At 42.1% G+C, this 26,967-nt stretch overlaps 1 protein-coding gene across 5 annotated transcripts in view; it reads right to left on the bottom strand.

The window, feature by feature from the left end:
* The window catches only part of SEMA3D (semaphorin 3D), a 210,241-nt gene that overhangs the window by 10,351 nt on the left and 172,923 nt on the right, over positions 1-26,967 (bottom strand). For all 5 annotated transcript variants that reach the window (XM_059725809.1, XM_059725808.1, XM_059725810.1 and 2 more), the window contains 6 exons: positions 21,976-22,198; positions 17,067-17,155; positions 15,225-15,266; positions 13,020-13,177; positions 10,618-10,682; positions 8,535-8,674 (listed from right to left, as the gene is read on the bottom strand). In XM_059725809.1, coding sequence (XP_059581792.1) covers positions 8,535-8,674; positions 10,618-10,682; positions 13,020-13,177; positions 15,225-15,266; positions 17,067-17,155; positions 21,976-22,198 — 717 coding nt within the window. The remainder of the gene's footprint in view (positions 1-8,534; positions 8,675-10,617; positions 10,683-13,019; positions 13,178-15,224; positions 15,267-17,066; positions 17,156-21,975; positions 22,199-26,967) is intronic.

The raw sequence follows: 26,967 nt of genomic DNA, 5'->3' as shown, positions 1-26,967 counted from the left end.
TTCCCCATGATACTAAAATACTAGTGCCTCATCATGGGTTTGTGAGGATTAATTAATAATTAATTTGGTAAATCACTTTCACATCACCAGAAACATATTTTTGGCCAGCCTTAGAACCATAGAAAATGAGGGTTGAAAGGGACCTCAGCAGGTCATTTAGTCCAACCCCTTGGTCCTGACACTGCCTGTGCTTGCGTGGGTAGCTAACATACCAGAGAGGTCCATCAGACTGTGTGCCACTGCGGATGTAATAGCATCAGAGACTACAGATCAGCTTAGAAAGGTGGTGTGGATTAGTAATGAGGAGGGCTATGGGAGTCATGCCATATCAGTAGGCTCTGTTTGGTTCTCCTCCTCATTCACAAAGTAACTTTGGACAAGTCAGATCTCTTTAGTTTCCTTACTTGTAAATTGGGAATAATAACAACCGGCAGAGCTAGGGTGAAGTCAGGTCTATATTTTGCCACTCCGAAGTATATAAACACGAAGTAGCTGTTTGCTGTCTTGGGATTGTCAGAGCACAGCATGCTTCCATCGTACTCCAATGCTGGAGACTGGCAGAGGGCCAGGCACGCTGCACCTCCTACACTATTCACATTTCCAGCTGGCTGTTCATGCTGGCTATGCCTGTCCGAAGATGCCACAGTGGGGCTCAGCTCATTGTCAGGTAAAAGAAGGAGCAGCATTGTGGAGGGCCTTGAGCAATCTAGAATTAGGAAATACCTGCTGAGTCACTGAGTCCATCACACCACTAATTATTACTTATTTACTAGTTGCACCATAGCAATCCCACTTGTTTGGACTGTGTCTAGTTTTAATATGCTAGACAATGGGGCTCCAATGGTTCTTCTTGAGACGTTATATATACCCCAAACTGACACCCCCCCTCATCTGGCAGTGTCCCTTGATCCCAACCCATCAGTATTTCTATTTTTAATGAACAGGATTCTTATTGAACATCCTGTGTAAATCGTGATTATTGATTTACAGTGACTGTCACCTCCTACTTTTCTGTGGCTTCATTGTTCATTCTTTTCTTATCCTCTGACAGGATGAAATTATGGCGCTGATTTAACACATATTGAGCAACACTTCATTACTGTTTTCCCTTATACCTCTCTCTCCCCTCCCCCCCCTCCTTTCTCTTTTTTGGTATCCTGTTTATGTTGTTTTACCTAGAGGTTCAGAGCTCTTCCTGTCTTTCCTCTCTATTTCCCCCCCACAGGATTCTGGAGTTTCATAAACACCTGGCATTTCATTATTTTGGTAATAGATCTTTTAACCTTTGCCTTGAATACTTAATTTGTTCGTTGGTTCTTGACCTGCAGACATAGACCTTGTTTTAATTAAAACATGAGTTTAGTGAAAAGTCTAGTTAGGTAGGAGACACCATTTTATTCTTGTTAAATGTGGCTTCGTTTTTTGTCGTATTTTAATCAATAGCTCTGATGGCCTATTAATCGTTGATCCATATTTTTAGCACTTCAGCAGCACAAAGGCCCCAATTCACAAGCAATTATTTCAAGTTAAACTTAAATTGTTTCTTTGAACTCAAGACAAAATTATGAGCCACAGAAATTAAGCATTTGATAAATGTTTGTCCAGTTATGTTTTCTGATAACATGCACTGCTTTGATTCAGTTTACAAACAGCATATACATTGCAACCTTCACCTTCTCCGTGAAGTGGAAGTCATTTGAAAATATTGTATGTATTCTTTCAGCAATTTTTTTAATGATTTTTGATCCTTGGCTGAAGCACTACAAAAAATTGCTTTGCCGAAGATGCAATGAATAAATGGTGCAGTGCACTTGAGTTACAAAGGGTCTTTGGAAAAGAAAGAAGATGTCCCTTTATGTTAATAACCTGATTTTGACAGCTGGAATTGAGCGATGGGGAAAAAATAGGCATAAGATGGAAAATAACCATAGATTTGAAAGTGCCATCAGGTTAGGTCAGTGCCTTTTGTCCTTTGTTAATGATGTGTTTAGATAGCTCCCTCATTACAAATAATTCCCATGTCAACTCTTTCACAGTTAAAACATTGCACCTGTCTCTGAGAAGAAAGTGGCTTCAAAGCCTGCCTTCCCTCATTAATCAACATATGAGAAAGCACTAGTGGTAAAGCTAGGCTTGAACATGTGTTAGAGCACAACCTCCAAATAAAAGCAGACTGGAAAAAGAGAAAACAAGGACCATTTTGTGAGAATTCCTATTGGTTTTCGTTATCAAGTGTGTTCATCAATATCCAATTGAAAATGAAGATTGTTTTTAATTACATGCTATTTCACTACGGTTACACTGGAAAATGAGTCTGAGTAACTAAAAAAGTTGATATCCCCTCCTTTTTTTTTAACAGCCTATTTCTCAATGTATTAAAATGCTAAAGTAAAAACTGGAGGAAATGTTGGGGACATAATGACATTCTGGAGAGACATGAGTCTCACAGTACAGTGAAAGAGAACCTAACTTCCCATTAGAAGGCTAATTTTAAATCCTCGGCACAACCTTATTCAGCTCAGAGCAATCTTTCTGTGTGCTATAATCTAAATATAGGAGATTTTCTTTTTAGGAAATAATGATTGTCCTAATTTTAAAAATAATAATCTCATTTAAAGACTTCAAGGAAATGGATTTTTTTTTTAAAGGTGGGGGGAAAAAAAAGTCCAGTAAGTAGCATAATGAAAGAATAATTTGGCATTGTGCTGAAAAGGTTTAAGTTTATAAGCAGTAAGATAACATCGTTTCCCCAAGAGAGCACAACAGGCCGCTAATTTATGAATATATGGTGGAAAGCAAATTGGCTGCATCTTCAATTGAGTTAAAAGGAAAGTGTCTTGATGGCTACCTGACTTTTCATTCCATCCAGGAAGAGCACACCCAACTGCTGAAACCTCCTTAGCCTGACGAAGGGTTTTTGAACCCGAAAGCTTGCTTAATAATTATTCTCCAACTATTCGGGTTGGTCTAATAAAAGATATCAAATTCACCCAAGGAACCTTGTCTGCCTCTTGATGGCTACCTGATATTATAATTAATTCATCTGTGCTGTGCAATGTCTGCTTCAGCCTGGCCCATAGTTTCCACTTCTTATTGTCACTGGGTCCTTTATATCAAAAACTCATGTTGGGACTTCCCTTCTTAAATCACTAGATCTTAGACATGATAGAGTTTTATTAAACCTGCCCTCCATAAGACATATGGATTACATTCACAAGGGGGGCATAAGCTTCATGTTGCAATGCCTAAAACTTGGGCGCTTTGCCAGTGGATAAATTCACAGCACAATGGTAGGTGCCTGGCTCGCTACAGCCATGGTAAAATTAAGCACCTAACAATGATTTTTACAAAATCCAGCCTGTTGACTGAGAGATGCTTAAGCTAGCCAAGCAGAAATCCTGAAGAGACTGCTGCACCCCTAACCCTCTTTCAGAATGGGGGTGGGTGGGTGGGTGGAAATATGTCATTGGGAATCACAATCATGAACCCTCTCCTGGAGTTAGGTGCTTAAGACAAGCAAAAAAGAGTCAAGAATATGCCTTCCCATATACCTTAGGAGCTAGAGTCCTCCCTTGGGATGTGGGACACCCAGTTTAAATACCTTCTTGGGCTTGGAGGGCTTGAATCTGCATCTTGTACTTTTCAAGGGGGGCTGTTGGATATTTTAGGGTAAGCTCTCTCAGTGGCTCCTTTTGAAACTGTTACACTTCCCATAAATAGTAAATATTTATTGAGACTGGAAACCAGTGTACATCCCAGGGAACTCCCCTAATTAGAGGGATACAGAGCCAATCTCTAGCTTCCTTCCCCCTCCCCTATCCAAGGCTTAGGTGTTTTTGCCTAGTGGCAAAAATTTAGGTAGCCCAAGGACTTCACCGTTGGAAGTTGCAACACTGAGAAAAAGTACATGTTCTCAGGGTTAGGCAGAGATTTTGAGGATTTTAATTTTAAATGTAGATGTATAACATGGCAGGTCGCTCCCTGAGTATGCCTTGTGGATCTAGCACGTGATCATAACCAAATGTACTGCTTAAATTACATTTCTTTCTCACTCTGCTCTCATTTGACTCTTAGGCTATTCCATCAGGCATCCCTACAAAAAGGTCTTGTCTAGAAACTTGCAACCAAAGAAAATAGGTTCTTTCTACACAAAAAAGTATCAGCCCAGCAAACCAATGGAAACCTATGCCTCACTCACTAACCCACTACCAAAAATGTCAGTGACATTACTGTATTATTTAAAGTCCACTCCTTCAATTCTGACCAAATGGACCATGGGGAAAAAAAATGCCTCCTTATCTCTGACATAGTGACTGGTTAAATATTGGGTATTCCAGCAGGGTTCAGCACCTCTACCCTGATGAAGACCCTGTAATGTGCCCTAGCTATTAAGTAAGTTTACTTTCATTCCTAACACTGTGTTCATGGAAGAAGAAAAGGAAGAGTTAAAGCACAATCAATGTATACTCTGTCATTTCAGAACATATGGCTTGCTATGTTCCCTGGAAGGGCACATGACAGATCGGCAAACCGATGGTCAAAGGAGACTGTGGGTCAGGGCCAGCCTGAAGCAGGAGGTCTAATATTTCTAAAAGTCATAGGGAGCCAATGCTAATGGCTTTGTAGGGAACCCTGGGTGTGCTTTTTCCGGTCCTGACACTTATTATGTACATAACATAACACATTGGAATTTAAAAAGAAATAAACATCTGAGCCAAAACTGCAGGAAACGTCAGTGCATTAAGCTTTATGGACAAATGACGTACGTGCTTTTTTCTTTATTAATTGAATTAATAGAAAAGCTCTCCCACAAGTAGGTGACTAGCTTCCAAATACGGGAATAAATATGCTCAATTACGTGAGCAAGACAAAATACAAAGGCACTAGATAACTGACTCATGACCTTAAAACAGCTCCGTACTGCAGGGAAACATATTCCCAGTACCGGCAGAATGACCTGGTGACAGCTCCTCTGCCCCAGGAGATCCTGTCCCCCTCCCACAGGCTGTTCTGACTGGAAGTAGGACTCCGAACCATGACCTTAAAGGTGAAATGCAGGAGACATCCTGCTGGGCCTAATGCTTCCCATCTAGTCTGGATTTTGCCCTTTCCCTCCCCTCAGGAAACTGTATTGCATGTCACGGACAATGCGTAACCCTCTATTTGTACAAGGAGGATCTGCTGAAACATAACCGCTACAGCACTGGAACTAAAAGTCTATAACTTAAGTTCCAGGTGCACCGAGTCATTTGCAAAGCCTGGTATCGTCATCACAATAAGTTATACCTTTAAGGCATGGACTAAAATAATGGTCAGTGTTATCTGAGGAATCTGATGCAGGAAAAAGAGAAAAATGTATAATTGTAATGGAAAAAAATTGTGGTAAGGGATTGGTTAAGCAAAGATCAAACTACATGTTAAATATGACTACTCAGTCTCTCTTATATGTGGTATTTCAGACAAACTAAAGGATGTTGAAAAAAACTCATTTTAATATTTGGGTTTTCTATAGAGGCCTCTGTTTTGTATAATACTACATAAAATATACAATAAATATATGCACGTGATATATATTGCATTAGGTTGGAGATTAGGAGGAACCTTCTGACTATGAGGGTGGTCAAACATTGGAACAGACTACCTAGACAAACTGGAATCTCCATCCTTGGAAGTTGTCCAAAACATATTAAACATACATTTGGCTAGGATGATTTAGTCAGGGATGCTCCTGTCTTCAGCAGGGGCCTGGATTACATGAGGTCCCTTCCAGCCCTACTTTCCTATAATCCTCATGTGTATCTGGATGTATGTATATATAATAGTAGTTAACAAGGTGGAAGGCAACTTTTCAAATGTGGGTGAAGGCATAAAAGGGCAGGTTGGTGCCTGGAGCAGCAGCAGCTTCTGGGTGCCAGTCCTGGCAATGTGGCCAGCTGGCAGGAACAGCAGCTGTTACTTTTCTTCCCCTCACTCCCGCCAAGTTGTTACCCAGGGCTGCTATCGAACATGGGCATCTAGGGATCCCATAAATAAAGAAATAAATAAGAAATGGCCAGATGTGCCAAATATTGTATTTCCTTTTCAGAACATTAGTTAGGGGTATAGTTGTGAAAGATTTTTTTTTTATATAATAATTCTGGCTCACCTTCGTCTCCATTTAAATTTTCAATATAGGAAAACTTAGTCATCTGCTTAAATCCCTTTGAAAGGATAGTACTTAAGCACATGGTTAAAGTTAAGTACCTGCTCAACAGTTTGCATGTATTGAAACAACTAGCATATATTGAAGCGTGTTCCTGAAGTGCTCCCTGTAAAGCATCCAGTCTGTGGTATTGGAGAGTTGAACAAGCAGGGCAAGAATTACCAAGTGCGCTGTGGTGATGCACACAGATCTTCAATGGTCTGTATAAACCACAGAGCATTCAACATGGGCACTTTGGGATCATTCTCCAGACATTTCAGCAAGCTTGCAGACCAGAATACCACAATCATTTTTAAGTATTCGATAATAAGGGATATCAAAGATGGTGTTTTAAACCAGCAGGCATTTGTCTATGGCACGAAGCCTGAGGAGTGGAAAGTGCTAGATCTAGAATTACTCCAATTAAACTCTAATTCATTCTCAGTGGTGAACTCCACTGCACTAAAATAATACTGGAATAAACAGAGGTGGGTACAAGAAAAGTACCCCATCCCAGGCTAGATCCTGAGCCACTTGCATAGAAAAACAGGTTTTCTAGCTGCCGTAATGAACTTTAACGATCAGATGAGCTGATCCTTTTCCCTTCCCTTTCCCTGCCACTGCAATTCTGATCACTACAGAGGCTGGATATAAAGGCTGGAAAAGGGAAATCGCTTTTTAAAGAGGAAAGCTGTGAAGACTTCTAATGTCTGAAACTCATTCCAACCCCATCTAAATGAACCCAATCTGTTGACTTTCAGGGCAAAAGGTATGCATGCACAAGCACATAACACACACCTTTCCTTCTTTTTATTTGTTGCGAAAGGACTCTTTTTGAGTCCTCTCAACTTAAAGAATTGAAGGTAGAAACGTGAGCCTTTTGGACTGGTTACAGACTGGGGACCATACTCCCACAGGAGCTAAACACCACTGTGAACCTCATCACCATCACACTAACAACTTGCACTGCTTTGACCTGCCTTCTCTAACGCACACTGAGCAGCATGGCCATAAGAAACCCTTCCCCCTGCCCCCCCAACCCCAGTTTCAATGCAAAATCCTTCCCCTATCACATGCAATTCCCCACATGCAATTTCTCTTCCCTGGTGAGAGGTGGAGAGAAAGAACAAACCATGAACGCTGGAGGTACCTTATTTTCTCAAATATAAGATGACCTTGAATATAAGACAACCCCCCAATAATTAGATTCTATACTTGGAAAATTTATAAATTTGTTCTAATTTTCCATGTATAGACTCTAATTATCCAGGGGCCATCTTTAATCCATCCCCCCACCACTGCAGTGGGGCAGGGAATGGGGGCAGCAGGTGGTATGGGGAACTCAAGTAGCTTGAGCCCTGCTTGGGCCTAGCCCCCTGCCATTTCTGCTCCCTGTCTGCCCCCCTGCAGGCTCAGGGTCCCCCCTTCCCCCTCTGCTCCTCTTCCTGTCTCTCCCCCCAGGCTCTGCTCCCCCATGCCTCTGCTTGCCTTTCCCTCCCCCAGCCTCTGCCCCGCTTCCCACCATTATTTCTTTTCTCAATGCCAGCAGGTCCCACCCCTGTTCTAGCCTGTGGCACTGAACACAGCCCCAGCCCTGCCCCTGTAGCAGCCATGAGCTGCATGCCACTGCTACAGGCTGGGCTCAGTGCCCCAGGCTACAGCATGCATGGAGCCTGCCGGCATGGAGCAAAGGTAAGGGGAAGGGGAAGATGGGGGGGAAGAGGCTGCAGAGGGGAGATGGAAGTAGAGGAAGGCAAGGCAGCAGCTCTGGCCCTGACCTTGACCCTGAGTAGGGGCTGGAGCCTGCCCTCCCCCTTCCCCTGCATCCTCATAGGCAATTCTAAGATGAGGGGCTTCCCCCCAAATTAAATGGAAGAACCTTGTCTTAGAATCAATGAAATTTAGTAAGTCAAAATGTTTAACATGCTACTGGAAGGTCCTCAAATGCCTCCAATTCTAGGGTGAACAGAAGATCGGGAAAAAAAAACCCAGAAGATTCTCAATATGGTTTTTGCTGTTGAGTTGTTCCACGAGTTAAGTTTTGAGCAAAAGGGTGTTACCAGAGAAGTCTGGCTTAAAAAAAAAGGTCTCCCCAGGAGTAGTTTTAGAGCACTCCTCTTTAATGGAATAAGTATATAAATCAAAATAAAATAAAATAAATCTGCCTGTGGCAGACTGTAAATGGCCTCTCTCTTCCCCTCTCCATGGCCCAAATGGTGATACCAGAATGCTATGTGATACCTAAGTTGAGGCAAAGAAAAGTAAAAACATCTACTAATCCCAATAACTCCTGCCGTTGAATACTAGGCTGAATTCTCCATAGAGGAAACTTGCCTTGATGACTATAACTTACCTCTTCTCGATGTTCTTCTCCAGAGCGTTGAACATACCACCTAATAGAGGCTTGCTGGGACTTAGGAATACATTCCAGAAAAGTTGAATTAAATTCAATGCCAAAAATCACCTTTTCATCAGCAGTTTCATGACTAATGCCTGGAAAGCAAACATGGTACAGAAGATTAACCCTGACCTGATTTTTAAAGCAATGGGAAAATAGACTGATTCAGAACAGATGCTATGGGAGCAACTGAATTATAAAAAAAAAGCAAAAGGAAACTTAACTTTTAGCTTAAAATATAACTGCTAGGATTTAGAGATGGCTGCTAACTTTTCTCCCGTGCAACTGGCTTTTAGAGGCGGTCATAAAACCTGCCTCACTGACTTGCTCAATTTTACACAAACACTGCGACTGATGGTGAATTCAAGATTGCATCTACTCTTTCCCTCTGAAAATGGGAATGGGCCCTTTGTCAGTAAAAAAGAGACCACAACAGAAAGGCAGCAGCTGTGCAGAAGTTTATCGTGCCCTGACCTGTTAGGCTCCTGAACACTTTTACAGCAGCATCAGGTTGACATTAAAATATATTCCTCAACACATAACTAACAGTGGTTTCTGGGACACAAGGATACACCAGATAAGGCACTGAACTGTATGTGAAGAGACTTGCTGTGTGACCTCTCTCTCTCTGTCTGTCCTCCTCTTCTCAACCTTGCCCATCTTACTTGTGCAGACTGTAAGATCTTCAAGCACAAATCACCTCTGACGCTATGTTGGTCCAACATGTACAACATTGAGGCCTAAATCTTAACAGTGTCTCATACCATAACAGCATGTTTATTTATTATGAATAATATTAATAAGCCAGGGGCTGGGATATTAGTTTAAGACCATGTAAGTCTGGATAATCGCTAGCTAGTTGCTTAAACTGGCTCTATGTTTTATTTTTGCTGCCATATTAAGGCTTTCAAGTCCATATTCGTGCACTCTGTAAGTAGTCTTAGATTTGTTCAGTTAAAACAGTCCCTTTGGTACATCATCTCCCATCCAGGCAAACACAACACCATCACTGTGTTGAAGGCAAGGATGAAATCGTGGCCGCACTGAAATCATCTGGAGCTTTGCTATTCGTTTCAATGAAACCAGGATTCTGCCCTGACTTTTTAATGATGTCTGCTGTGGGTGTGCCAAGCCAGTGCTTCACAGACCACGCAGCAGACTGATCCAGGGGCAAGCAGGCCTGATCCTTGCTGTGACTCAAGCTGACTTTGGTGGCTGGTTTCCCGTGCTGGCTACCAGAGATCAATCCAAAACGGCGGTGTGTACCAAATCCAAAGCGAAGCTCAACAATACAATAAACGGTGTTTTGACTGGATGGTTCCCTTTAATAACTGAATGCAAAAGCCCCAGACAAACCAAAACTCCACTTTGAATGCTTTTCATTTATTTTATGCTGCCACAGAAATTGCAGCGTAACCACAGGATTTAGTACTGACAGTGCACACTGTAAGTGAACTGCTGTCCTTGCCAAAAGTGTGAGCCAGACACTTTGGCAGCCAAAAGAGGGGGGTTTCTTGACAGGGGTGGGTGTAGGTCCGTGTTAATAACAGGAGTGTTTAAGTAGCTGCAGAGAAGGGGAAACGGGATGGTTTTGGCAGCTGAAGCCGAGGTTTGGGACTTCTGTCAAGTGTATGTAGGGAGGCAGGGAGGAAGAAGGAGTATTTCCTGTTTCCTCCTTTGGGGTTTCTTGCTTGGTTTTCCCCTTTACCCGAATACTCTGCAAGGGAGTGGCAGTGCTTGCATATACTCATGGTGAGGTGAAGGTGCATGTGTCCTCAGCCATATTATTCCCCTCTATATGTGTCTCTCTCCCGTGGGATGTATAAGTGAGTCTGTTTTATTTTTTTCTTCTAAGTTCCCTTGACTCAGAGAGTTTAATTGCTGAACAAGGGCTATACGTAGAGTAAATGTTTAGGGATTGTAATTGCATAAGCATTAACTGCCCTGATCTCTCCTGAGACCTAATTCCACAAGTGTTTACAAACAGACAGATGGACAGATAGCACACACTGTTACAAAGAGAAGGGCAAGTACTTACTGTCTTCCGCATCCCAACACTGGGCAACTGGGTCTCCATATTTGACATCTTGCCTCCTAGCTCTCCTATGGGAAGAGCATGAAAATTTGTAACACTTCAGACATAATTGCTGGAATTCAGCAACAAACTACAGAGGAGCTCAGCAGATGTGAGACCGCAGTGCTCCCACCCTATTGCTGGCAATTACAACCCTAACTAAAACCAGCCTCGCCCTCAAAGCGGCATGTGGCCGGGAGAGATTTGTAAAATAGGCATAAAAAGACAGGCCCGTGATTTAAGGAAACCACTGTGAAGAGGGATATCTACCTAGAACAGGCCGAGAGCAATCTAGGGGTAGAAAGAATGGCTAAATCTGCATTACAAGCTCTGTCAGGTCCAATGGCAGGTCTTAAGGCTGATTATCTTTGGTCAAAACACTCAGTGTGCCATATCATGAAAAGGTTCGGCAGACCACATTCCTACACGGTTCAACACTGTGTATTGTTGACTAGAGAATCAACCACAACATAAGCAAAGGGGAAAATTTATGGTTTGCTTTGAATCTTAATTTGCTCTAGCCAGGAGCCAGAAAGTATGGATATGGGACCTTTATGTACAGATGAACAAAGTAAGGGCCTCAGTCAGAATTCATGATTTCTTTACTATTCTTAAATGCTTATGGAGCTTTAAACACATTATTTACCTCTTTGTGACTCAGGCTTGCTTTTGTTAAAATCCTACTCATCATACTTGGCTTTCTACTGTATTTCATTTGCAGATCTCAAGAGGATACATATATTATTTTATTTTTTCAGAATTGGGAAGCTGAGACACAGAGAGGATGCTACATCCTCAAGGTCATACAGTAAGTCAGATAGGAGTAAAACCTTACAAAAGTGCAAAGCATAAGTAGGCTCTTGATGTCATGAGTCCATCATAGAAAGAGATTAGATATGCTGGAAGCACACCATGCCAAATAACTAGATTGAATTGAAGGAAACAAGTCACGAGTAACTACCCTATAGGAGGAGGCACAAGGACATTCACCAAGTCCTCCTCCTTCAGCCTTGCTCTCACAAAACAATGGTACATAGACAGACACAACACTGGCCTTGATATCAAAGACCACTGATTACAAGTGGTAATGATGCAGCTGTTAAATCTGCATGATTCGACAGAGAGGAAAATGTAGCAAAACCACTGCAACTTTCCTCAGGGTCAAAGTTAGGACTACTTAGTTCACTTATATCACTCGAGGAGGATGCAGGTGCAACAGCTGACACATGCTACCTAGTAGCAGGTCTCCCTCCCCTTTAGAGCAGTTAAAAGGTAAATTTGTCCATGCTGTTGACCTGTCCATCAATCTGAGGATCTTTTTAAATGAATAAACCCTCATTCCCCATATCCTCATCCACAGGAATAAGAACAAGATTGCCCTCCACAAGCTGCCTGGGTGATTGACTTTTTACTGACCCTTAACAGTTTTCTCTTTTCCTTTATGTTTCTCTGAATTTGCTCTAGTTTACTTTGGCTTAAGGTAAAACGTATAAAGTTCCTTGACGTGTGACACAATGACCCATGACTCACGTACTACAATAGCTTGTGCAATTGTTTAGGCCCTAGTCCTGAAATCTCTAGGCAAGAAAAATTCTCATTCAGCTGCCTATAAGGACTTCAACCGTGGACCTTGTTGCGAGTGTTTCCTGTAGGATCATCTAAAGGAGAAGGAAGAGATCCAGTACGAGTGACTTCAAGAATTTGGGCGTTCCAAGAGGGGCGTCTAACGTCACATCAGAAATTCAGCCACCCTTGTAGAGGGAGTACAGTAGACATCCCCTCTGTGCTGGCTCAATTCTGCTAGCTGGTGGTTAGGATGAGTTCACACCTCAACTCCTTTTCCTTTGGGGAGGCAAATGCAGTCACCGGCAGTCAACATGGCACTTACATAACCATAATGCAGCTCCCTGTCTCCTTGCAGTGGTTGACCTGCATAGAGTGATTACTGAATGATGATGTCCTTGGGCTATGATTTCTGGGCCATTTAGCTTAAAGCAGACACATTCTGCCTCACATTAAACTCCACATGAGTTTAGCCTCAGTGCATGAACAGAAGTGCACAAAGCTGTTTGCATTACTCCCTTTGTACACTTATATAAAACCAGCTACAATCTGCATCTCAAAGAATGTCACATATAAAACAATGAATTGGTTACACTAGTTGCAGTTTCACCATTATAACTTCACATGATTAAATGGTGCAGTGTCCTCTAAGCTCTCCCAACAGAAGTAGAATACCTGGCCAAAGTTATGTCTTCATTTTAGTTAAATGACATGTTACAAACATGCAAAAGTGCTCCCATTTTTCTCAATGGGAAATATATGAGTGGGTGGATATTTCATAGAAACACTGTCCATTTTCTTACCTTTTAGAAGTGGGTGCATATCTGGAACATGAGTTTCCATCCCAAGCGCAATATGGGTCTCTGGCCAAGCAGCAGTCTGCACAAGCCTTCCCATATGTGTGACATCTGTGCAATGAGAGCTGAACCAATCCGTCTTTGGAACCAATGTACAATTGTTGCTGCAAAGTAGGCAAAGCAAATGAATTAGGAGCAACTTTTAAGCAATTCTTTTAAATGTTCCTTGCTTCAATACCACAGTTGCTGGCTTTCAACTTTGCCCCAGATTTTACAGAATGAAAGAGAATTCCTCATTCAGTGTAAAATGTTTCTCAGGACACTCCGTGCACTGGCAAGTTTCCATCAATTCCAGGAAACATGATGGCAGAAGAGGGTTATGGCACAAAAAGGACTATAACTGTTAATATAAATGGAGAGTATCCAAAATTAGCAGCAAGTCCCAGAGAGGGCAACTTGTGTTTTAATAATTTGATAAGAAGGATGGTTTTGATGTTAATACACCAGATTAATAATCAGGACATTTGGGTTAACTTGGGCAAATAATATTACTGTATTTCATGGTGTATAAGTCGAGTTTTGAAGTCCAATTTTTAACTCTTAAAATTCAACCTTGACTTATACACCGTATCAGCATCCCCTAAAAGCAGCATCAGGCTCAGTGCTCAGCTGGCATGGCCTAGGCAGTGTTGCTCACTGGGGATGGGGACGCGCCAGCTGAATGCCGAGTCTAAAGATGCTTGTAGGGGATGGGGATGGGGACGGGGATGGGGCTAAGCTCGGCACTCAGCTGGCATGGCCCCATCCCAGCAAACAGGGCTGCCTGTGCCGAGCCAACCAAGCACTGAGCTAGGCCCTGTCTGCAGTGGGCGGCACTGCTGAGCACTGCACCCGGTTGCACCTGCCAAGCACCAAGCCCAGCAATGCTTGAATGGGACAGGGCTGGGATCAGCATTTGGCAGATCCACTTGCAGCAGGCAGGGCCAGGCTCACTGCTCAGCTGACGTAGCCCCATCCCCTGCGAGCAGCACCATGCTCGGTGCTTGGCTGGCATAGAGCTGTTCACAGGGGATGGGGCCATACCAGCCTAGTGCTGAGCCTGTCCCCATCCCCTGCAAGTAGTGCTGACACATGTGTACCCCAGTGTCTGCCCACAGTGAGGGTGCCCAGCCTGCAGTAAGGGTGCCCAGCCCGCAGTGAGGGTGTGTAGCGGCTGGTATAAGTTGACCCCATATTTCTGATCCAAAAAGTTAGATTCATAGATGTTAGGGTCGGAAGGGACCTCAATAGATCATCGAGTCCGACCCCCTGCATAAGCAGGAAAGAGTGCTGGGTCTAGATGACCCCATCTAGATACTCATCTAACCTCCTCTTGAAGACCCCCAGGGGAGGGGAGAGCACCACTTCCCTTGGGAGCCCGTTCCAGACCTTGGCAACTCGAACTGTGAAGAAGTTCTTCCTAATGTCCAGTCTAAATCTGCTCTCTGCTAGCTCATGGCCATTATTTCTTGTAACCCCCGGGGGCGCCTTGGTGAATAAATACTCACCAATTCCCTTCTGTGCCCCCGTGATGAACTTTAGGTTAGGTTGACTTATACACTGGATCTATGAAATTCCTAACTTTTGGATCAGAAAAATAGGGTCAACTTATACACCATGTTGACTTATGCACTATGAAATATGGTACACCTTTGTGCCTCAGTTCCCATATATAAAATGGTGATAATATGTCCTTTCTCCCATTCTTTGCATGACCTGCCTATATAGACTGTAAGCACAAAGAACATGGACTCTCTCTTAATGCATGTAAAGAACCTAACCTACTGAGGCCCTGATCTCAATGAAATCTCTTGACTATTATGGCCAATAATAAAATGAAGATAATTTCTTGTTAGGCTGATAAATTATACTGAGCCAAACTTTTATTGTGTCTGTGTACGTATCAGCTTCATTCACAAATCCCACATGCATATGACTAAAGGTTTTGTTTCCATGAATAAATTACCAGTTTGGGAACACAAACTACTGTTTGCAGGCAAATGTGAACTGTGCAAGCAAACTAGGTTTCATATATATATTTCCCCATATACAGCTAGTGTTGACAAAGCTTTTAAAAGCACAGCCAGCAGGCAATAGATGTCACCTGCAACAAGCTAGACACTCAGAAAACCCTAAACTTACTATTGTTAATTAAACAAAGTGGCAAATTACCTGCTTCAGGGAAATCTCCATAGTTGAGATAACTGATGGATGCTGAAAAATGAATATATAAGTGTCAATAAAGCTATTCATGTATGCTTATTTCTATCACAACTAAAAAGAAAAAAAGATCTGAACATCTCTCTGACAACATAATAAATAAAACTACAAATCAACTTAGTTTAGGTAGGTATGAAAAAAAAAGATCAGAAATAATCAAATACCTAGTTCCAAAAATACACATGGGTAAATATTCTTTGTTATTTCCAAGCAAATTGGTTTTTCTTCAAACAGATTGCAATTCGTCCTGTTGGGGTGGAGGGGGGAGGGAGGGCAGCATTGGGTCTATGTATCAACTTTAGTTCCTATTAAGCACTTTTCTAAAGGCTTAAACGAGACTTGAGGGATACAAGCTGCTCTTCTGCATCCAATGAATTTTGCTTTTATTGAAATCAGGGAAAGCTTTGCCAATTCCTATTCTCCTGTATCACCTAACATCTACTAGAATAAGATATGTCTAAGCCTATTGTTTAATTTTGATTGCCTGGGGAGGGTGGGAGAAGGGGGAAAGAATGCTTTGCAGTCATCCTTCCTCCTTCAATTTTCTGTATTTTCTTAAAGAACATAGAGATAACATTTCTGAAGTGGAGGAAAGTCTGCTAAGCAGAGAAAAAAAACCCAACCCTTTGGTATTAAATATGATATGGCACATTTGCCCTTGACGTTACATTTTAAGAATGCAGTAAATTGGTGCACGTACTGAACCTCCTGATTACTTGGCAGCCCATTGAGCAATCTTGGTATTTTCAAAGTGATATTTATAATTGGTGTCCATGGCAGCAGAAAGATGACATGGAGAACCTTTAAATCAAGAATGTTCTCATCGTATAGATGAGGCATCCAAAGGCATGTGGGGTGATTTACTCTGTAAACGTATTTTTACAGAGTGTGCTGGGTGAACTTGTGGTGCCCTGTTTCAAACTCACTCAATTATTTTGGGGTAAAAACTTTGATTAAGATCCTCATACTTGTGAGTTTTCACTACAGCATGAAAGAGAACAAAGACAAAGATGAGGTGGTAGGGAGAGAGCAGACCAGAAATGAGAAACATAAGAGTAGGGGAACCTTACAGAATAACAGGGGAACTGAGGGAGACTGGAAAAAAAAAGAATAAGAAAGAAACAATTAAATCCAAAAATCAACTGGCTGAAGATGTTCTGTTCCCAGCTACACTGGTGTAAATCCAGAACATCTCCAAAGCAATTAGCACTATTAATCAGCATTTGTTTTGGTGTAACAGTGAGCAAAATTTGGCTCAGTGTAAGACTATTAATATGGAATCCATGTACATAAATTAGCTCAATGTCAGTGACTTTTCTTCTAAGAATCTACTGTCAAACGCTCAAAACTCATGAACTAACGTCTGCTCCCCAATTATGAGATATTACACACACACACACACACACACACACACACACACACACACACACACACACACACACACTGACTAAACTCTTTGTTTTTATTTGTCTCCTGCTTTATGATACTTTATGGTTCATATTTTCAAGTTCTTTCTCCATAAACACGATAACCAGAAAGCTGTTGTAAAAAGAAACCAGGTGACTCCAGAAGCTATGGCATGGAGACAACAAACACCAACAATCAGTAAGTCACAATTAAACTTACAAAGTCAGACTGGTTTTGGTTGAATTCCCTTGATTTTTCAAAAAGCACTTAAAATGAAATATAACATCCATTTGGAACCTAAACTACTTTTAATAAGCAAATAGTCTGACAGGCTGAAGTTAAGGATATTAAACTCCGGCTCTATCTAAAATGAATGTTAAAGTTTACCTTGAATATTTGCAGCTCTTCCAGGACTACTTCCTCCTTTACCCACTTCTCCTTGGTAATACTCACAACTTTGAGAACTGTCCCTAGATCTGAAAAGAAGGCAATAACGTAGTGTAAAACTAGTGGTATTTTGGGGTATTTAAGCCTTTTACTCTTTTGGACTGGCTTCATATCAATTCTTCTTCACAAATGTTTTCATTCTAAAGAGGAAAAAAGAAACTCAGACCATAGATCATGTTCCACATATCCAGGACTTTGCTCTCGAAAAGGCAGCTAGCTGTCTTAGGAATGTGCATGGTCCTCATTAACCTAGTATATGACAACCTCAGTGTTTAGTGTATTTATCATAACAGAACACCTGTGAGGGTAGCTAGGTTATTTTCCTTACTTTATAATGGGGAACTGAAGCACAGGGAGTCTCACCGTCTTGCCCAAGGTCACATTCAGGAAGCCTGTAATGTAGCTGGAATTGAACCAGTCTATCAAGCCTTTGGTCACTGGACCATCCTTCTTCAAACATAGCACAGATCAGAGCTTAAAGTCCTACAGTGTTTTGCTGATTGGGGGGGCTTAACGACTATATAACCAACTTACAGTATATAATGTGTTTGAAACACAAGCACAAGTACTTTTAAAAGAAATATAGACAGTTATTTAAGATCTCAAATCTTGATGTACTCAAGTGCATACTCTTCAACCTGTTGAGGTGCAGACATGAGAGGTAAAGTTAGTTCTCTCCCCACCTCTGCCACTGACTGTAACTTGGAGTCTTTGTGACTTAGGTTTTCACCTCAGCAGGAGTTGCAGCCCTTCTCAAACTTCACAGGAAAGAGGGGGTTTTTTTGTTTTGTTTTTTTATACTTGAAAATCACTTTTGAGAATTGGGTTTAATTCTGCCCTGCAATTCTGCGGGTGGGATGTCATTTCTTTGGGGGGGGGGGGGTGGTAGGTCCTATGAACATGATGGATTTTTAGTTTTGGTGACTGAAGCATGGTGTGCACGGAGGATGGGGGGTGGGGGGGGGGAAATAAACATTTCTTTCAACTTAAACCAAACCTTTTTTTAAATAGCAGGTACATTTGAAATGTGTTTCAAAATGAAAAAAATGGTGCTTATTTCATATAAAAGCATTGCAATAGAAACATTTACTCTATTTGATAGCTTTCAGCTAAAACTTTTCACTCCATTCACCTTCAACCACAGATAATTTCAGTTGATCTGAAACTTCAGTTTCTCTTGAATTTACTAATTACCAACATCTTTTTACATAGTTCTTGTCAACATTGGGTTATCTCACATTGCCTTAACAAAAAAGTATTAAAAACTATTGAAGGCACAGGTCCTGTGCATGTGGGATATACAAGTGATGGGAAAGACAAGTCTATCCAGTGATAAATACTTTGTGTAGTATCGCAAAGAGAGAGAATGGATTTGAAAGTAAAGAATTATTTCTGGGTTCTTGGTTTTCCAAACTGCAGAAGATGGAATTACTGACACAAAGTTCAGATAACATCACTGCCTTCCTGTTAATAATTTGAGCACAATTAGCAAAGAATGTGGAGCTACAACAGGCTGATGTTACAAAATATGTACATAATAGGAAGCATTTCTAAATTCTCTACGAGTGCTGAATGCATTCAAGCATATTTTAAGCTTCCAATCTACTGCTGACCAAAACCTTCTGAGTAATTGGTGCATTTTTATATAATCTTTGAAATATTATCTTTCACTCTGATTTTCCACAGGACAAATTTAAAATATAAAATGGAATAAAAACATGTGCTTGGAAAAAAAGCTCCACTTTAAGTAACAAGACTGCAGCTAATAATTTTTTTCTGTTCAAATGAGGACTGCCACCTAGTGCCTGCTTGCTCACTACCTGATTTGAAATCTCTACAGTACAGAAAAAATATATTGAAGAACTAGGGGCCTGTAATATATAGTAATAGCTAACCTGATGGGAGTATAACTGTTGATCTCTTGATAACTTTATTTTTTAAGAGAAGCTATAATACTGGCAAATAGCAAAAACCTGAGGGCAACTTCTAGACTAAACTGAAATGATAGCAGAGATGTGTTTGGCCTCAAATTTACCTTTTTTGAATGTTTGCTAAATTTTTTCTTTTAATATTTTTCTGGCATTTTCAACCTGCTAACAGATGTGTGCATGCATAGGTTTCAGCTGTAGCAAAACCATTTAAAGCTTAAGGTTTTTGCTATTTTTTGAAAGTGTTGTGGTTACTTTCTTCTTTTGATTCCTATCAAAAAGACTTTGTTCAATGAAGATCTTCCATGCTTTAAGGCAGTGCTTTTTATATTCAGTGTGTAACATGACAACACACCACAATAAAGTCCTTTCTTGCAATAAAATCCAGCACACTTTATCCCGCTCTCACAGAAGACACTTCATGATATTTTTTTAATGAAATCAGCTCTTAGGGGAGGGAGCAAATTGATAGCTCTGTAGGGCTAAGCATTCCACCAGATTTTCTCTGTTTTCTTGCCCATGATACCATAGCTGAGACCAGGAGACTGGTGGTGGACAGGTCATTTTCCACCAGGAGGGCTGTGGGCAGTGGGGTCCCCCATGGCTCGGTCTTCAGGCCCGCACTGTTCAACATCTTCATCAGCGACTTGGACGAGGGGGTGAAAAGCACCTTGTTCAAATTCACAGATGACACTAAGATGTGGGGAGAAGTGGGCAGGCGAGAAGAGAGGGACAGACTACAACTAGATCTGGACAGGTTACAGGGGTGGGCGGATGAGAACAGGATGGGATTCAATACTGACAAGTGCAGGGTACTGCACCTGGGGAGGAAGAACCAGTAGCATACCTACAGGCTGGGGAACTCCCTTCTTGTCAGCACAGAGGCAGAAAAGGATCTTGGCATCATTATAGGCTCCAAGATGAACATGGGCCGCCAATGTGGGGATGCGGTCAGTAAGGACAACCGCACCTTGTCATGCATCCACAGATGCATCACGGGCAGGTCCAAGGAGGTCATCCTCCCCCTCTATGAGGCACTGGTCAGGCCGCAGTTGGAGTACTGCATCCACTTCTGGGCGCTGCACTTCAGGAGGGATGTGGACAACATGGAGAGGGTCCAGAGGAGGGCCACTCGCTTGATCCGGGGACAGCAGGGCAGACCCTACGAGGAGAGGCTACGGGACCTGAACCTGTTCAGCCTCCACAAGAAAAGGCTGAGAGAGTATCTGGTGGCCATCTATAAACTTATCAGAGGGGACCAGAGGGGAATGGGAGAGTCCCTGTTCCCCCGAGCACTACCAGGAGTAACAAGGAATAACAGCCATAAGTTGACTGACAGTAGGTTCAGGCTAGACATCAGGAGGCACTACTTCTCAGTCAGGGTGGCTAGAATCTGGAACCAACTTCCAAGGGAAGTGGTGCTGGCTCCTACCCTGGGGGTCTTCAAAAGGAGGCTAGATAATCACCTAGCCGGGGTCGTTTGACCCCAGTATCCTTTCCTGCCATGGCAGGGGGTTGGACTTGATGATCTGCTCAGGTCCCTTCCAACCCTAAAAATTATGAAACTATGAAACAGCTTTAAAAGTTTTTCTACATACCTTGAGGTAGCAGGTACAGCTTGTGATTGCTGCAATGCTGGGGCAGGTGGAGCGAACCTGGGTCTGTCGGGGAGTGCACTTGGCCTCCCCCATGCCCCTCCCCAGCCTGGCAATCAGCTGCAGGGGAACCCCAGGTGCCCCCCACCCAGATCCAGGAAGCATGAGTTCCCCCCCCCCCCAGCATGCTCCCCGGTAGGCCCAGAAGTGCTTCTGGTCCACTTCCAGGTCTGCTGTCGAGCGCGCTGGAGAGCGAGCCCTCCATGCTTCTGTGGGATGCTCCATCTGCCTCAGCACTGCAGCGATCAGAAGCCCCTGCTACCCAGAGATATGTAGAAAAAACATTAAAGCTGTCTTTATGTCCAAATCACCCTGAATCAATTTGGAGAGATTAAAAGATCCTCTGATTTGATTCAGATTTGGCGATTCAGCCACCAAATCAGGCCAAATGCCTACCGAATCAAATCAGGGACCAAAGCTTCATGCAGCCCTAGTAGGTAATATAACCCGCTTGGATATCTCCCAAGAGCATCCCCATGCTGTCTCAGAAGAGCCTGAGAATGGCACTGGGGTTTGCATTTGGGACCTACCTAAGTTCTCTCTACTGTCAAACTGCTTGGGATTGGGCCCATGCAGACCAGGAATGACTGATTGGGCCTTGGTTTTTGGTGGCAATCCCAGGCTCAGCAGAAAGCTTGTACTGGTGTTAGTCAAGGTCCATGGGGCCAGGACGGCAGCCAAGTAAAAAACCTAGCTCTGTAATTCAGTGCATTTAATGGGAGTTCAGACTTCAGTTTTAAGGTCCATTCTGTCAGAATTATTTATCTGTAATGTAAAATGCATGGAAAGGCATGGCAGCAAAACTGAAAGTGGCTGGTCCTCTTGCTGTGTGAGAGCCATGCTCCACAAATTATTACTGGATTGTGTCCTTCAGGGGATGCTGGTGAGAAGGTAGGACGTAGGCACCTGGCTGCTCAGACTGGGAAGTTCAGATGCATGCAATGTAGAGACCTAGGGAGCTTGGAAAGTTCCTAGGATGTTTAAGGTGCCTTCAGGGTTAGAGAACTGCTGACTTGGGGGGATGGATGTGGTCTGAATTGTTGATTGGGACTTAGATGCCTAAAGCCTGCCTGCATCCCATTTTAAGCACCTATTTTCCTCTTCTGGCTGTAACCCATGTGGCAATGATGAAGGGGTTAATTCAGATCCTAGTGAAACTAATGGAAAAATTCTTAATGAAAAAGGTCTCAAATGATCTTCTTCATCCTTTTTAACTGTTCAGCATTATTGCCCATGCAGAAATATAACAAGAGTGCTTTCACATACCTGTTCCGAGGAATATAACATCATATTGACCGTCTTCTGCCATAACATGATCCACCACAATCTGTGTCAGTCGGTAGTCAACATTGATCCTTGTAAATACAGGTCCTCCAGTCACCGGGTAAACTGACTTGTACATCAGTGGATGACGTCTGATAAAACTAATGACATCATCCGGAAAATCTCGGGTAGATTTTATAAGCGGGTCATAGGTTTTGCTTGGACACTGAACAAAAGAGAGGGAACAAGGAGAGGATATTAGGAAAGAATATAGATTAATCTGCAGGATTCGCTTGCAGGTTAGGAAGGTTTTAACTGAAAAATCACCTAGAAGCAGAGTTTGACACACAAGATTTTGTCCAACTTTCACTGAACTCTGTTCAGTCCTTTGCAAAAACAGGCCCCTTATTCAAGTGCCTAACTATGGCATTAGGATGCAGCCTTCTATTTTTTTTCTAAAAAGAACATCCTGGCTACTGTGATTTTATTGAGTATATCTCTAAACAAACACAGTGGTGCACAGAATAGCTGCTATAAATTCATGATTGTCTGTTTGTAAAGCCTGATTGCCAGAGGTCAGGTGATTTTGGCCTTTTACTGGAAAAAGCTCCAATGGGTTTTCTAACTTAAAGAAGTACTTTGACATCCAACAACTCTGTATTTTGTTCTATGTATCCCTATGCCTCCCTTCTCTGCTCCTATGAACTGCTCTTGGGCTGCTAAAACTAACTTAAATTTTATTTACTCCATCCCACTCATTTACAGGGTGCATCTACACGGGATGCCCACTGTGCAGCTGTTACTGCACAGTCATTTAGTACTTGCATGACCAAGTACTAAATGCCCGGGTAGTAACCGACATTACTGTGCAGTAGCGTCCTGGCACAGTTGGCTGGTGATGCTGACTGTGCAGTAGCTCGTTACTACTGTGGATAGCTCGTTACTACTGGGCAGTAACATCGCATCACAGTTCATGCCCAGCAACGCTACTGTGCCGTAGTAATGAGCTACTGTGCAGTAAGCATCTCGTCTAGATGCACCCAGAGTTATAAATCATATTTTTTATCTAACTCTCTCTCACATGCGCGCGCGTACACACACACACACACACACACACGCACAGTGTAATTGTTGCTGATGATTTTCCCTCGCACAATCTAGCAATCCTCTCTCAGGAAGAACTTCTACCGAGGTCAGTGAGAGCTCCGAGTGCCAGCCAGTTGCTGGAATTGTATAGTAAGGGTTAGCAGCATAAGTTAGCAATTAGTAATAAGGGTCTATCTAGTAGGCATTTTGCCTCATTGAAAAACTCTTTTAATGAAACTAATTTAAAGCTACCTCTCTGCCTCAAGTCTAAAGTTACTTTAGTAAATACATGCTAAAACCATTACTGGAAGTGTCCTGTTCTCTTCTCCATCTGAACAGAGCACGAGGTCAGGTCATACGGTTGTATCACTATCACTAAGCACGGTGTTCAGGAACACTGTACTGTAATTGTATATGTCAGCAGGATGCATGTTGTTCATGACACATTTTAAAATTCTTTCCAACAGGCACTAGGATAATCAAGAGTGCACAGTCTTCAGCCATAAATGATCAAGTAACACGAGGAAGAAAAATCTCCAAAATGTCTGACTTTCATTATTGTTGTAACTCTTACCACTGTTAAAAGTAGAATTCCCAGGGGGGTCTCTGTTTTAAACAAGTGCTCGGTCCAGAGCAGTCTCAATTCCCATGGAAGACAGGAAGAGCCATAGTGCTCACCTAGTCTCACACTATTAATCTGGAAGCAAGACACTGCTGCTCCCAGGGAAGGCAAGTGTCTGTTGAATGCTAGATCTTCCTCAGTGAGAGATGTGCTCTATAGAAGAGTGCCCCTCACCTAGGGAAGGCCTGTTACTTTAGATATTGGAAGAGTGAATAAGTATCTGGACTACATAAAGGGGAAAAGAAAAACTTTTGTTGTTTACCTCTCCATTTTAAGATTCATATATACATCAGCATCCCCTTCATTTGATACAGTCAGCAAATCCCATGCACATCCGATTTTTCAACAGTAAGTCTACAGTGCCCTCTGGTGACTATCAATGGAAAGCTCCTAGATACTGCATCCTCAACACAAATACAAGAGCACTGCCTGTCAGTGTTTCGCAGGTATCCCAAACTGCTTAATTTCTCAGGTTCACAACCTGCCCTGATCTACGCATAACAAAGGTGAGCAAAATAAAGCAGAGAAGCCCCTGAGCTTGGGTGGGAGAGGGGTGAACAGAAGCATACTCCATGCTGCCCAAAGGCTACAGATGCCCTACTGCTCTATTTCATCAAGTTCGGGGCTCTCCAGCATTGGGGGAGTCTGCCAAAACATAACAAGAGCAATTCTTTTGCCATCTGCTCCCCAACTAATGGTGCATTACCGCTGCTGGAACATCATGAGAAAAAATAGCTTAACCCTGTTCCCTTTGTTATGTTTTTGCTACGAGACAAAAGACTGCTCTAATTTCTTCTTCTTATGTATCATAGGAAGTTTAAAGAAACCTCAAGAGGCCATCTAATTCAACCCTCTGCTTAAGGCAGGAACCCTCTGCTCAAGGGGGATTATGGTAGGAGTTAGGTAATTATAGAAAGTAATTCCGCTGTCTTTTAACTTTCTCTTTTATGAACTGAATGGAGATCCTTTTGGCTCTCAGTGTAAGGCAGGTTCCCGGAACTTTTCTCTAAATTGCTTGTAATTTTTCAAACATCCTTTCTTAAAATTTAAACACCAGATCTGTTTCAAAGATACAGCCGTTCCTATCCACCCACATAGCTAAAAAAAACCCTCTTTTCAGGCTCTTATCTCCTGGCTTGATTATAGAAACATCTTTTTATCGTCTTGAGAAATGCAGCTTTGCCCTGCTCACAGTCATTCACAATATAGCTACAAAGATCATTTTCCTAGTCTGCTGGCTTGACCACATCATCTCTGTTTTTGCATCTCTCTGCTGGTTTTCCCTTCTCCCTTGCAGCAAACACAAGCTACTTGACTTAATTTCAACTATGCTTAAGGTCTAACCCCCACCGTACCTATCGTCTCTCAGCATCACAAGGTCAAGTGTATCAAGAAGATACAAATAATAAGGAGTGAGACGAATGGGGCACTAATTTGGCTGAGGATAGGCACAGGATACTGGCTTCCAAATGTACTTCACACACCACTATAATTTCTGCCACAGTGTCTTTCACATGTGGAAAGACCTTCCTATAAACATCCCCAATGCTACCTCATTACCCCACGTCAAATACAACTTCCTTAAAACTTCTTTGCCATGGAGCCTGCAGAAAACTCACCAAGGGTTGATCTATTATTTGCTGCCCACTATGCCTGTCATAAAAAAAGTTGGCTGAATAATCCTTGTGCCTCCTGCCAGATGGAGCCATAACACAGAGCGTAAGGAGGGATGGCTGGTGAAGAAATCTCTCTGCAGTGTGCTTGGGCAAAACTAAGGCTTGTGGTGAGGGTGTTTTGTAATCATCCTTCACAGCTGATTTAAACAGAGAGAACAGAACTCATCTCCATGCTAAGTTTTCAAATACCCAATTTTCAATTTGACAAGCTTTCTACCTTGGATGCCAGCTAAAGGCTCAGTGGTTAAGACTTGCTACAGTACAAAAGAGTCAGCATAATGCAAAACATTCACACTATGTCAATACTATGCCAGATACTGGGGGCACCCTTCCTACACGGTTAGTGTGCATTCTTCAAACGACTAGACAGCTACGGTTACCAGGAACAACATTTTCCTAGCAGATTCATTACTAGACGTGGATTGTGTGATACTTTTTTTCCCCACTGTACATTACAATTTTCTATATGCAACTTCTATTGTATTATTGACAACTCTGTATTAAGGAGCTCACAGAATTGTAGCAGAGATCAACGATGCAGACTTTGATTCTATAAGCAGATCATACATTCACATGGAAAATCCAATTGGTACAGTTTATCTAAGTCAAAAAGATAAATTTGCTTATTTTGGCATGTAGTAAAAGTAGCTAGTAGCCTCTGAAACTATTCTCTTGAAGGAGAGGGATTAACATTTACATACAGAACTGCACAAACCCTTGAAAAAAGAAACTAGTTAGACTTGCATTAGGCTTGTCTGTATCTTTAAGTGTCTAAATCCTATTAAAAACATTACTTAGGAACTTAAGATGTATAGAAAGTCAGTACAATTTAGGATCCTTAGTCACTTTTGAAAACTGTACCCCACATTTTTGAAGGCACTGAATTAGTCACTAGTCGAATGTCAATGCACATCCTTCTATAATCATGTCAGCCTACAACAGAAAATGCAGATGCATTTACATTACTGCAGTGTGGTGAGTATTCACAAAACACCTCTGAAAACACAGAGCTTTGTCAAACGAAGGAGGAGCAGGGATTTCAATTGCCTATTGAAAACTAGGCTTCTTTGGAAATATATTTTCTTTTGGAGCAAGTTATTCCTAGTGGCTTTCTGCCAGCATTTGAATAAGATCGTTATCTTCTGGTTTGCTGAACGTGATCTCCCACGTTCTATTCTCTTCTATGCTTTCACAAATGAAAGCCATTACAAGGGTAGTCCCTGGAGATGGGCTCCAGTCAGATTCATTTGTGGAGATAACAATGTTATTTTAATACATTTAAGCAGAGAACTATTTACTTTGATATTATGTAGCTAAAAACTACAGAATACTGTGACAAATCAAAAAATCAATTGGGGCCAGTCAAAAGCTTTTAGATTTCTAGAAAAATAAAAACAGAACCATAGTAACACAAAAGGAAGCAATTTGGGTACTACAACCACCACAAACAAGCCAAACCATAGATATGAAGTACATTTTTTAGGTCCAGTGCCAGAGAAATCTCTCTTCATCTTCTTAACTATCCAAACCTGATTCTCTTCCCACTTTTACTGGGTTTGAACCTCAAAAAAACCTATTGATTTTAGTGGTGATGTTATTCATTTGGGGTTT

The sequence above is a fragment of the Alligator mississippiensis genome, chromosome 4, assembly GCF_030867095.1.
Source record: "Alligator mississippiensis isolate rAllMis1 chromosome 4, rAllMis1, whole genome shotgun sequence".
Classification (NCBI taxonomy): Eukaryota; Metazoa; Chordata; order Crocodylia; family Alligatoridae; genus Alligator; species Alligator mississippiensis.
This window is presented reverse-complemented; position numbering and strand designations above follow the sequence as displayed.